Here is a 12,281-nt window from a genome sequence, read left to right as displayed (position 1 = left end):
GTATAAATTCAGAGCCCCAGCTCCCTACTCTAGCTGCCAGGCTATTCTCCCCCGATGGAAAGCTGCTATGGCTCTCACAGAAATTTAAAGAAAGCAGCAGGGTGGGTCGAGCCCCTTCCCTGCCACAAGCTCCACTATCACAGCACTCTCAGAACTATCAAGCTGCAACAAGGCTTTTACCATCACATCCCAGGTTAACTTCAATAACTAGTTAGCACACCTTGCCCTAGCACAGCCACCGATCCCCCCCAAGTTCATCTACCGCTCGTGCTGTTTCTTCATCCTCTTCAGGCCAGTCCACCCTGCTTCTTGCCTCTGCTGCATCCTTCTCCTTGTCTCTCCTCCACCCAGGGCTGGCTCTCACTCTCCTCCCGCTGCTTCCTCCAGGCCTCTCTCCATCCAGAGGTCCTCCTCCATGCCCCTCAGAGCTATTTAACTACTTAGCAGGAACCAGCCACAGCGGCACCTTATCCACGTCAGCCAACCCACCGCCCCTGAAGCCAGCCCACAGCTGTATATTATCAATGTTAATTAACCTGCCTTCATTCCCCTATAATTCCCTACAGCTGCTCAGCAAGCTGCTCTGTGGGCCTCAGCAGGAGGCTGCCAGCAGCCCCCCAAGCCCATCACCTGGGCTCTGCCTGGCCGGGGCAGGGGGTCCAGCCCCCCCGAGTCCCACCGCACTGTGCTCGCCTGGCAGCATCTCCCCCGGCTGCCAGTGTCTGGGGGGGCTTGTGGAAGCTGCATTCTGTTGTCTGGTCAGGGAGGTGTTTGAGGGCTTCTCTCTGAGGAGAAACACCTTGTCTGAAGGGCTGAGATGTCTCTTACGTTGCCACACCGCTCATGTGTTTCATTGCATTAATGAAATCAGAATGTGTCTTAATCAGATCAGACAGAAGGGCTACCAAGGGAGTGAGAATCCTGCGTCTCTTGGGGGGGAAAGTTCCTTTAGCTGCTTCTTTTCAAGCCATAAACCTGTGCCAAATGAATTTCATATTTTAAACCTTCTCATACTAAAGTGCTTTGCTGGCTTGTAAAGCTCTAGAATCAGAAAGAACGAGGAAATGTCCATACGAAGAGCAGCCAGCCCCAAAGCTCTTTGGACTAACGGCCCTCAGCATTGCCCACGGGCAGGTGGCAAGGGCTGGTAACGCCAGGCTCACCGGCAGGCAGGCTTCCACCCGCGGCTGCTGGTTTTGGGCACGGCGATGCTCAGGAAATCTCGGAGGTTTGTGCCCACCGCAAACCCAGCTTGACCTACCTGGTACCTTCTGACTCCAGTCACTCGAGCCCCTCCTCCCACTGGTGGGACTCTGCCTGTTCCCACCGCCCCCGGCAGCACCGTCCTGTGCATACCAACGCATCCACCTGGACTTCTGCCTCGCAGCCGCTCAAACTGCTGTCCCCTCCCAGCCCCCGCTGTGCCCGCGCTGTCACCCCCTGCGTGCATCACCCCGCCTTCCCAGCATTTCCACCAGCTCCCCACTGCCGATGCCCCCCCACCTTCCCTAAATAAAACGTACTCCCTTTCTGGGAGAAGAAGAAGAAGAAGAAGAAAAAAACCCACCTTTCTGCACTCTACAGAAATCAGGTGGCTTTCCTACGAGGACAACACAGACTCATCTCCCCAAGGTTTATTTAGGACGAGTTTGCTGTTAATTGCTAAGCACACCTGGCAGCACCAGGGAAGTGGGTGCTGACTGGGCTGAGCTCCAGTCTAGACACCAGCTAAGAGCCGCTCCTCCTCCTCCTCCTCCTCTTTGATCCCAACTTAGTTCTGACACCAGTGGGCTGGTGGCAAAGTGGCACTTTGGTAGCGGGAGAGAGAATTTCCATCACCTCCTGCCCTTGGTAAAATGATGAAACCAGCCTTCCTCAGTGAGCTCACCACCCCTGCTGCGTACCGGTGAGATACTTGCTCTGGCAACACCGAGGTGTAACTCCGATTACCAGAATCCTGTTGTAGTAAAGTGTTAGTCCCGGATTTGTGAAGATATTTAAGCATTTAATCCTCTTTAACTAAAGAAAGAGTCTTTTCGAGATCTGGGTTTCTGTAATCGCGTTTCGGTCTTCAGTGTGTTTATTCTTGTGAGGCCAGTGAGACCCCAGTCTCCATTTTAGACAGTAAATAGGTGGTAAAATAAAGGGGTGGCAGAGGGGGTCAGTGACAGGGTGGGAACAAGCCACGTGTCTCCCAAGCTCTGTGCTTATGAATTTACTGTGAGACCACGCAGCTCGCCGTCCATGAATGACCGTAATGCTGCTGATTTCAAAGTATCTTCCCTGTTTAACTCCTCCACTGAGCTCATCACTTGGGATCTGTTTGTCCCTCCAGGGAAAAACAGGGATTAATCCACAATTTTCTTTTCCTGCATTTGCTTTCCATGCTCAGTACGATAGAAATCACAAGGCCAGGCCAGTCTTTCTTCTTCTTCTTTTATTGTTCCGCCACAGACACACAGTATGAGAGAAGCCAGCAGGGAAGGTGCACCCTGGTGTGTGGGACACGGTGGTCCATGCACAGAGGACCCATATTTTCACCTGGTGCAGGGTCTCCTTTTAAAGAGCCCATAACACACCAAGCACGAACTGATCCAGGTACCCTGAAGAAAAGTGAACGGGTGGGTCGGGGCGGGTGTGTGTGTGTGTGTGATGTGAGCCTGTCACCTTCACCCCAACCTTATTCCAAAGCACCCTCAAATCACACCATCGCAGAAACCCAAGCAGAAATGCAGAGTATTTACGTGGCATTCCAGTCCATTCACTGCCATAAAACTCAAGCTGTGGGTTGCAGAAAAGAAGGAAGGGGGTTAAGAAGGAATGGTTTTCTAGATCCAGTTAATACAAGCAACAAGGGAAGGCATCCTACGTAAATAAATCAAGCCAAAGGAGGAGGAGGGAGGGAGTTTATCTAGATTTTTATTAACAGTGTTTCAAGAGACAATAGAAGAGAAGGGAGGGGGGAAAAAAGGCAGACACCACAGCAACAGGTTTTAAAATTGTACAAAGATAATAACATACAGAATATCTGGTTCCATAGTTACAGTCAGTACAGGCTGTGTAGGGAAAGGGGGAATTAAAAAACATGTTACAAAGTTGTACTGAAAGCAGGCAAGTGAAGGAGGTTAATAGGTTATAGCGTATTTACAGCAAGTGTCAGCCCCTGGCGCAGCAGCCCAGCCATCCAGCGTGTGACGGGTTAATATTAATTGACCACACCGCAGCTTTGACTTGGCTAAAGAACTGCTTTCTCGTGCTGTTTCGATAGGAAGGTGCGGGAGCCTGAGCCAGGAAGAGTTGGCTGGGGGTCACCCCCAAGGTTTTCGCTCCAGGCTGCCAGCCCGCGTACCCCTGCGGAAAGGCTTACTCGATTCCTGTGATCCAGCAGGTCTCCCGGCCCCGGGGAACCCACGCAGACATTCGTGTGCTGCTGGAGGGACATGATGGGTGGAAGTCAACAGAGACATCTCTACAGATCTGTTGGCAACCTGAAGGCAACCACCTGGATGCTCCCAAAACGTCACCTGTCGGAGCACGGGGACATACCAAGGTGCTCCCTCGTGGTCCTCACCGCGAGTAAGGGGCCAAGTGCCGAGATGTGTTTGTGGAGCAAACACTCCTACGTCAGCTAGCGGCTCTAACCATCTCGGCTGCTGCACTAGAACCACACCTGGTCCTCCTCGTGCCTTGGAAACTCTCTTGGCTACTACACCCACCTCCGTCCCTCATTCCCTTCCCGTAACCACTCAGCTGCCCCGTCTTCCCACTAACCCAGCGCTGGGCATACAGCTCACAAGGGATGGACCCCAGCCCAAATTCCCTACAAGGCTGAGGAACCAGCAGGCAGACTGATATGAATCACATTCCTATGGAAACAGCACTCTGTATTTTGGAATCTAAAAAAAAAAAAAAAATCAAAAAAATCTTGTTTCATCAGAACTCCCACTCTCCCTTCTGCTCAGTCACGCCTTCCCCACGCCCCCTCCTCCATATAACAGCACCTCACTCACATGCACACTCACGCAGGCATCTGTCATCTGCTAACCAACGGTTCCATATCACATTTAATCCGTTCATCCTGGTTTGTCTTTGGTTGAAAGCAAGAATGCTCGGGCAGTGAGGAGAGAGAAGTGGGCTGAGGGACGGTCGAGCAGCGCAGGGACAACCCAGCCGTTCAGCCGTGGCCACCAGCTGTGTTGTGGCCATTGGACAGCGAGTTAATCAGTGCATTTCGTTAGGAGGTCCTGGGTTTCTTTTGCATAAATAATGGCCATTTTTGCTGGTCTGAGAGGTTACTGATCTACGTCGCACTGATCACAGTCTCAGCTTGTCAAATCTTTTTCGTTAAAGACATAAACTCTTCCAGTTCCACGTCTTTCTTCTAGACTGCTCAAAGAAATTCCACATTGCAGAGACTATCTCAGCGACAACAGTACTAAAATAACCTGAGGCTTCCCTGGATGACACGTGGAGAGGGAACACAGAGGGTGGCAGATCAACTTGCCAGCAACCTGAACTCATCCCATTTGGAATCAGAGGTTCAAACCTAGACTGCCTGTCCAGGCACTTGGTTAGAGGGTTTGGGTCAAGTCAAACAAAAGCTAGGACAAGTATAGAAATATTCACCCGGATCTCAAAAACTCAAAAGATGACAGAATCTGCGTGGCTGAGGCAATGGTTTGGCTCCGTTTGTGTTGTGGCAATGCCTGGCATGTTGCTTTCTAGACAAAGGCAAATCTCCTCATGTTAACTGTGGTTGCAAACCAAGTTACCATCGTATAGGTAACATACACACTCTTGGAAAAGAAGAACGAAAAGAGAGTAGTTTTGGCATCAGATATTTCAAACAAGATTGTACAACACAAATACAGCTGTATTTGAAGAAGGAAAAAAAAAAGAAAGAGTTCAATATTGAGTCTTCCCTGGAGCCTGGTTGGCTATTTACTTCGCCAAAACCAAATTTTCCGTACAAGTTCCCCACTCTTTCTTCCAAACCTCTAAGCGCACACACACACACACGTACACCCCAAGCAAATAAATCAAATAAACACAGAAAACAGTGAGAAGTGCCTCCTTAGCATTTTTTTTCCTGGAGAACCTTATTGTTTTAGAAACTGCAGGATGTAGTAAAGTGTTTGATTATATTTCAAACCAGAGGCATTTAATGCCTCATGATCTGTATAATGAGAATAGAAAAAGGGGGGGTGGGGGTGGGGAAGAAAGGAAAATCATGGGGGGGGAAAAAGGCAGGTTTTGAAAAATATTCCCTAACAATGCTACAAAAAAAATCCTGACATTAAATACAGACAAACTGTATTGAATAAAAATTGCACTAGTCCTCTGGGCACATCAATAATAAATTAAATACTTAACAATTTCACTGATTAAAAAAGACAGCACAAAACCCATAACAAAAGAACATAAACCCCCCCAATACTGTATGTAGGAAAAGTGCACAAAGTTGCTTTATACATTGAATCTAAATAAAGTACCAATACATGTTAAATAGATAAATTGTCTTGCAAGACACTGCTTTTTGCTTCAGTATTTACATATGCTTGAACTTCATGTACTTCAGCAGTGAGTCTGAGCTTCAACGGACATAACTGTACACGATTTTTTTTATTGTCGTCATGAGCCGCTAATGCTGACGGTGAAATAAAATGACCCAAAGTGGAAGCCATGTCTCTAGTTCTCACTGGCTTACAGAAAAGGTCGGTCCTATTTCTAACTCCTCATAAAAAGCTGGAAAACCAGTTGGGGTGCTTGAAGGTACATGTGAAAAACCTCGCTAGGCAATGATGGTGCTGGGATTCGTTAACAGAATAGGACCGTGGCAGTGGTGAAAGATCTATTTTGCTTTCAGGACCTCTGCAGCACCCCGAAAGATGCCAGCTCCGATTCAGTGTGGCCTTTTGCTGGGGGAGGGCACAGCTCGAGGGGATGTCAGCACTGACAAGTGTCTAAATCAGTGCAGATGAGTACAAAAGGGGACAGGATTATCAAAGAGAACTCGTTACCGAGGTTCCGTTCCTAACCCGGGGAGCAGAGTTCTTGGCTGAATACTGGTTCCTGTACTGAGCACTCCAAGCGCTGGTCTGGATGCCGCAGGGCGATGGGCATCATCCAAGCATGGCACAGCCTCACACCGAAGTCAAAGACGTGCTGGAGGGCTTTGCTGTGCCGCTGGCAGGCTCAGCACCACCGCTCCTCGCACCGGCCAGCAGCACCCAGCACCGCCTGAGCTCTGCACGGAGCACGGGGGTCTGCGGGGCATTTCACACAGGGCATGTATAAGACTACAGATTTACTCCTGAGCCCACTCAGACCGACAGCAACGCTGCCACCAGAGTAAGTGGGCTCAACTGACGACAAGGCAGGGGTGCTAAATGGGGCAGCAACGCACAAATGAAGGCACCACCCTGCTCAGTGGGGAAGCCCATTTAAATTTAGGGTGACCTGAACCAGAAAGAAGACGAACTCCAGCACAAAGGACCAAAAGATGAAGCTCCATGAGAACATCAAGTGGTAACCTTCTGTAATCCTGCACAAGAAACAGCGAGTGGGCAGCAATGCCAGCTGTACCTTCACACAGGTATCGGGAAGAGATATTTAACCTATGGTATATTAAACGTAAACTGAAGGAGACCGTGTAGCAGCACTGCAGCCACAGCTACGCACATCTGCCAGCACCCGGTATCACTTTCAGGGACGTGATTCCGGAGTTGTACGAGGGAGCTACAATCAGAACATGGGCCCTACGCAGGATGAAACTGTCCTCGGAACTAATACACATCCTGGCATTCCTCTGAAACCCAACTGCAGTGACGATGACATTGTAGGTCACAGCGCTTCATCCCACAGGCAGTCTGGAATCGCTCTCGAGGGCGCCAGAGCTGAACAGGGCACGAACAAACCAAGCAACCTGCCCACTGCTGAGGGCACGTCCTACAGCTTCTGCTCCGAGCAGAGTTGAGAGGGAGTAGTGCCCGCTCAAAGACTACAGGGTAGTAGTAGACTACAGGCACTGGAGGGCTCAGAAGGGAGAACGCATGTCCCGCTCCAGCCCCTCTGCGTGCGGTGAACTGGCAGGTTCACACAAGCCATGAGTCACATCGTCCTGGCACAGCAGCAGCAGCAGCAGCAGCAGCAGCAGCAGCAGCAGCAGCAGCAGCAGCAGCAGCAGCAGCAGCACGCTCTGTGTACAGCACTGGGCTCCGAGGACAGAGAGCAGGGTGATGGAGAACACCACAAAAGGCGTCACCAATGATAAAAAGGCTGATGGAGCCAAGCTCGTTAATTTTTATTTTCCATGATTGGTGGAAGGAGATAGTCAGTTACTTAAGGAAGCGTGACAGGTCTGGGGGCAGATTTTGTGCTGCTGTCGACACGCAGCGGTTTCAGCACAGTCACTAGGACCATTTGGGATCTGCAACAGACTGAGATCAGAACTTGGCACTTGGTACCGTGCATCCCAAAGCTCCAGAGGGAACAAGAATGAATAAACAACAAGATAAAGATGGACTTCAAGACCCAGACCGCACAGACAGAAAAACTGTGGTCTGGCTGCAGCAAAACTTGGGACAGCACTTTCCTAAGGAAGCAGGGACTCTCCCTTGTCCTGACAGGACACCCTACCAGAGACCAAGTGGAGTTTCTTTATCGTTCCACTTTTCACTGCGTGGGTGGACCACGAGCTGTTGGTTCAGTCCCTGAGGGCAGTATCCCGAGGGAAGAGCTGGATTGCTGCTGCTCCAGCATCTGAGTTGTGTCACAATTGTGTCAGCAGGAACAAACCTGCAAAGGTTTGACCTTGGATGGGCTGCAGCACGACAGCAGCCAGCACACAAAGAAAGGTGTAGAAATCACATGTGGGTTGGACGAAAAATAACGCGACCGTGTCTCACTGCTGATGTAACACAGGAGGATGGGGAACTCTGCCTGGTGTTCTTGCGTTCCTTGTGAGATCTGGATCCCCTCGAGATCCCAGCAGGACCCGTAAGGCACTATGGCCCAGCCTCGGAGCCAGCAGCCGAGGTGCCCAGGCGGGTTAAATACGTGGACTGCCAGCCACGAGTCCCGACAAACTCTGATGTCAGCTGCAGCTGAGGGAACTTTGCAGAGGCTCTTAGAGGAGCTCCCCTCAGCTTGGCATCCAAACTCCCAGCCAGAGGACAACCTGCCAGTGGTACACATGCTCTGTAAGCCCTCCTGAGACGGGATGACGTGGCTGCAGCATCCCCGCAGAGCTGCTGTAGCACGATGCCCAGAAGAGACCGTATAAACACAGCAACAAAGTGCTCCAAGTAGAAACACATTCCCCTACTCCAGCAAAGAATACAAGAAGAAGGAAAGAAACAAAAAAAAAGAAGATTCTGCCGGTCATTGGAATTGGAGAACTCAAAAGCCCCTGGGCCAGCTACGGAGATGCCCTACTCACATGCTTCAGCGTGCGGGGGGAGAGCACAGAGGGATACACATGCAAGTAGATGTCTCCTTCACACAGGTGCTAAGTCAGAAATCTGAAGTGACCAGGAAACAAACCGAACCAGGGTCAAATCGCATCGTGCAGCCAGCCATTCAGGCAGTGGGAGTTGGACGTGGCTTTTCTTCCCTGACACAAAGCCCGTCGCCAGCGACAAGCTTCTCCCAGCCTCAAAAAATTAGCACTGCTGCTTCCATAATGCCATGCAGATCGCATCTTGGCCCAGGAAGCAGGCGAGCTATGGCTTTGACCAGCTAACCACCAAGGGCAAACAAGGGGGAGCGTGGCTGGTATAGTCCTGAGAGCAATTAAGGTGAGTAGCCATCGCTCTCGATCCTACCCCTTCCGTCGTGACGTCTGGAGCAAAACCTCTCTGCCCCACAAAACAGCCTGTTCCTGACTTTGAGGTCATCTTTTAGTTCTCTAAACGTGCCCCAGCAGCTCCCAGATGCTGCAGCAATCCCGCGAGCGAGCAGGCTGCTGGTCACACTGCCAGGACAGAGGGCTCCACGTCAGAATCCCTTCCAACCAAACTGTCCAGACGAGGACTCAGTGCGTGGGACCTACACTGAAGCAGAGACAGGTTCGTCTGATCGTATCGTTGGTGGGTTTCTCCTGGTGATAGAGGGTTTCCTTTTCTTCTCTTTTTTTTTTTTTTTCTTTTCTTTTTTTTTTTTTTTTTAAATGCTAAACTCATCTCCCATACTTTCCACACACTCAAGTCCACACGCCATGGTCTGTAGTTATGCCCTAGGAATCTCCTACACCAAATCAACCATCCAGTAGTCAAGCATGAGAAACGCTAACAGGAAAGACCCCTTTTCCTTCCTGCGTGCATCTCAACCTATACGTGCAGGCATCCAAAACAGACCAATCTGCAAGAAACACCAATATACCAAGGACGGGGCTCTCGGGGCTTCTAGAAATTCAGCCCAAATTCAAGACAGCAAAGGAGACGTGGGGGAGTTGTCACTAACACTCATCTATATTAAGGCTGATGAACTCCTGTATACACTTTCTGTACTGCAGCTCGGTAGGGCTGTTGCTGGGATATTGACCTGGTTGTCCAAAGGGACCTTCTGCTTCTCGCATCTCCTCGTTCATCCGAGCCAGACGCAGCCTAGAGCGAAACAGAGAAAGCACAAGGGAGAGAGGTTTGATGATTCCTTCCCCCAGGGCTCTTTACGGGCAGTGCTCCCGCAGACACCGGCTGCACTTACAGGGTAACGATGTCTGCGTTGGCTGCCTGGACCGCAATGCTGAGCGGGTCCTGCCCGTCGCCATCCACCGCGTGCTGATTCGCCCCTCGCTTGAGGAACAAGCAGACCTGACTGCAGAAGGGAAAGACAAGACCGTGAGAGCAGAAATTCCAGCGTCCCCAGCCCACGCCACAGTGGGCAGAGGGCAGGACCCTTCCACGGGCAGGCACGGCTTCACTTGTGCGGCTCTAGATCAGGGAACGCTGCGGCGGCACGGAGAAGTGGATGGATCTAGAGGGGCCCAATTACCCCCCGTCTTAAGGATAATTGCCCCCCTGATGATAGACAATCAAGCTGCTGATTTATATGTGATATAAAAAAGCATTTGCAAATATATATTATTTGCAAATATGCCAAAAAAAATTTAAAAAATTTGCAAATAAGCAACCCACCCCCAGCCAGCTCCCTTGCGCACCCCGGTGCTAACGCTGAACCTCGGTCCAAGGGTGATGGAGCACGTCACGGCAGCGTGCAAAGGACTTACCCGGTATGGCCCAGGTACGTGGCATGATGCAAGGGAGCTCGGCCTCGGCTGTCTCTTTGGTTAACATCTGCCCCATTCTGCAGCAGGAATTCACAGGTTATCAAGGAGCCCTGGCAAGGTAAAGGGGAATTTTCTAAATACGTTCAGCCAGCAGCACCGAGAGGATGCACGAGCACGTGGCAGGCTGTAAGTCGCCCACTGTCAGCGCACTCCGAGCCAGAGTCAAGACCTCACATTTCCAACCCTGGCCTCCCAGCCACTAGCACACCATACCCCCATCACAGCTTGAATCAGAGGAGTTTTGTTCTCATCTTCATCATTCACCCAGTTGATCTCAGCACCATGTGCGAGCGCTTCTGCCATGAGAGGCAGGTTTCGGGCGTGCGCTGCCTTGTACATCAACAAGCCGGGATGCAGCTCCCTCAGGTCCTCCAGATCCGATGCCTCCTGTTCGATCTCCGCTTCACCGCTTGACTCCTCCGACACCTCACACTCTAAGGGGCAGAAAAGGATGGAGATGACCCAAAAGCTTCTGGTGTTCCCTGTTGTTGGCACCAGAGAGCACCAGATACCCACCTTCCTCTGTCACGCTGTCCACCACAGAGCCAAACACCAGGATATCAGTGCTGCCGTCCGTGCTGCCTCCGAGCCCGCTGTCACTGCTCAGACCTGCAGGGCCAACAGAAGACAAACCAAGGCCATTTTAATACACAGGCATTCCAGTACCAGGCACAGCTGAGACCGCAGGGGAAAAGGGCTGCGCAGAATGTCACACACACATTGCACCGGGCACTGCTGGCACGGGAGAGGGGGACCGCTATCCCATTTAGCCCCACTCCATACAACTGCCCAAGGAAAAATTGCAAAGCCTTATGGTGTCCATGTCCCCACGCTGCCCTTCATGCAGGGATGCTCCAACACTGCCCTGGCACTTTGGACGGCTGAGGACAGCCCTTGCTGCAATCCATGAGGATGCTGTGACGGAGACTGGAGCAGAGCAGCAGCAGAGACAGCTTTGCAGCAGGTTGTGCAGTGTCATAAGCAAAGACACCCCTCTGCTTTTACCACTAATGATCTGTTTCCACTCTATCCATGCTCTCCCCAGAGCTTTTTGGTTGTCACTGGGGCACTTGCCAATACATTGCTCTTGTGTCACAGATTATTGACAGTGACTGGGCCAAATAATACCAACAGTGTGTATCTCAAGCCAAACTTAAAGCATTGTCCGTTGGCTCACTCACCTCCACAGACATCCCTGCCCTCTCCCCGCAGTGCTTCCCACCTTCCCTGTTTAGCTGGTGAATGCCACAAGACAGCTGACTACATACAAGAAATGGAGCCACGAAGAGATGAAACAACTTGTTCAAGGACACACAGTGTGTCAGCGGCAGAGAATCTTTGCACTTTTTCCAGCTTGTACCCAAAAGCGGTCAAAAAAATGACAGAAAGGAAGAAGCATGTGCAGGAATCGTCCCTGCAGGAACAGGGATGGCACATCACCTTTGTCCTGGGGGACGCCTGGCCCCCTTGGAAACTCTGGCTGGGTTCAGCTTCTTGCTGCTTTTAACTTCCCAATGACTGTAAGGGCGGGGGGTGCCTGTCCTCCAAGAACTCAGGAGGTTAAGTCCCCACGACCTACCTCAAGACCTACCCTCACTCAAACCACTGCGATTAGAAAGAAAAAAACAGCCAAGTTGTAGCTGACAAAATGTTTCTAAAACATGAGCAGAGTCGTCTTTGCAAAGAGTCGTAGCAGGAAAGCCTGCAAGAACTAAAGATCTGAGCCTGGAAAACCACAGCAGAACAAGACACCTTAACCTTAAGGCTCTCTGTTGAAATCTTCAGAGCAGCTACAGCTAGGTCCCAGATAACGAACAGTCTCTAAATTAGTGGTCCTGAAATCAGGGCTCCCAAGTAATCCTTCAGCACTGTTCAACAGCCAAAGAAGATAATGAAGCTACAACAGGAAAGGTCTGAAGTGGCACATCTCAGGCATATATCTTTTTTTTTGGATTTGCTGTCAGAAAAATCCCTGCTGGTTTCTGAGGAACGC

General features: G+C 50.8%; 1 protein-coding gene across 6 annotated transcripts in view; it reads right to left on the bottom strand.

Annotated features, from left to right (window-relative positions):
* Positions 1 to 2,463: 2,463 nt before the first annotated feature.
* ACAP3 (ArfGAP with coiled-coil, ankyrin repeat and PH domains 3) overlaps positions 2,464 to 12,281 on the bottom strand; it is a 96,757-nt gene continuing 86,939 nt past the window's right edge. For 4 of the 6 annotated variants that reach the window (XM_055706260.1, XM_055706264.1, XM_055706259.1 and 1 more), the window contains 5 exons: positions 10,805 to 10,897; positions 10,502 to 10,722; positions 10,229 to 10,338; positions 9,706 to 9,816; positions 2,464 to 9,605 (listed from right to left, as the gene is read on the bottom strand). In XM_055706260.1, the coding sequence (XP_055562235.1) occupies positions 9,458 to 9,605; positions 9,706 to 9,816; positions 10,229 to 10,338; positions 10,502 to 10,722; positions 10,805 to 10,897 (683 nt within the window). In that variant the 3' untranslated portion in view covers positions 2,464 to 9,457. Of the gene's footprint in view, positions 9,606 to 9,705; positions 9,817 to 10,228; positions 10,339 to 10,501; positions 10,723 to 10,804; positions 10,907 to 12,281 lie in introns of all 6 variants that reach the window. The other 2 variants (XM_055706262.1, XM_055706261.1) reach the window with 1 other exon arrangement.

Source organism: Falco cherrug, chromosome 3 (genome assembly GCF_023634085.1).
Source record: "Falco cherrug isolate bFalChe1 chromosome 3, bFalChe1.pri, whole genome shotgun sequence".
NCBI lineage: Eukaryota > Metazoa > Chordata > Aves > Falconiformes > Falconidae > Falco > Falco cherrug.
The sequence above is the reverse complement of the archived record's forward strand: the minus strand, read 5'-3'. Positions and strand labels throughout refer to the sequence as shown.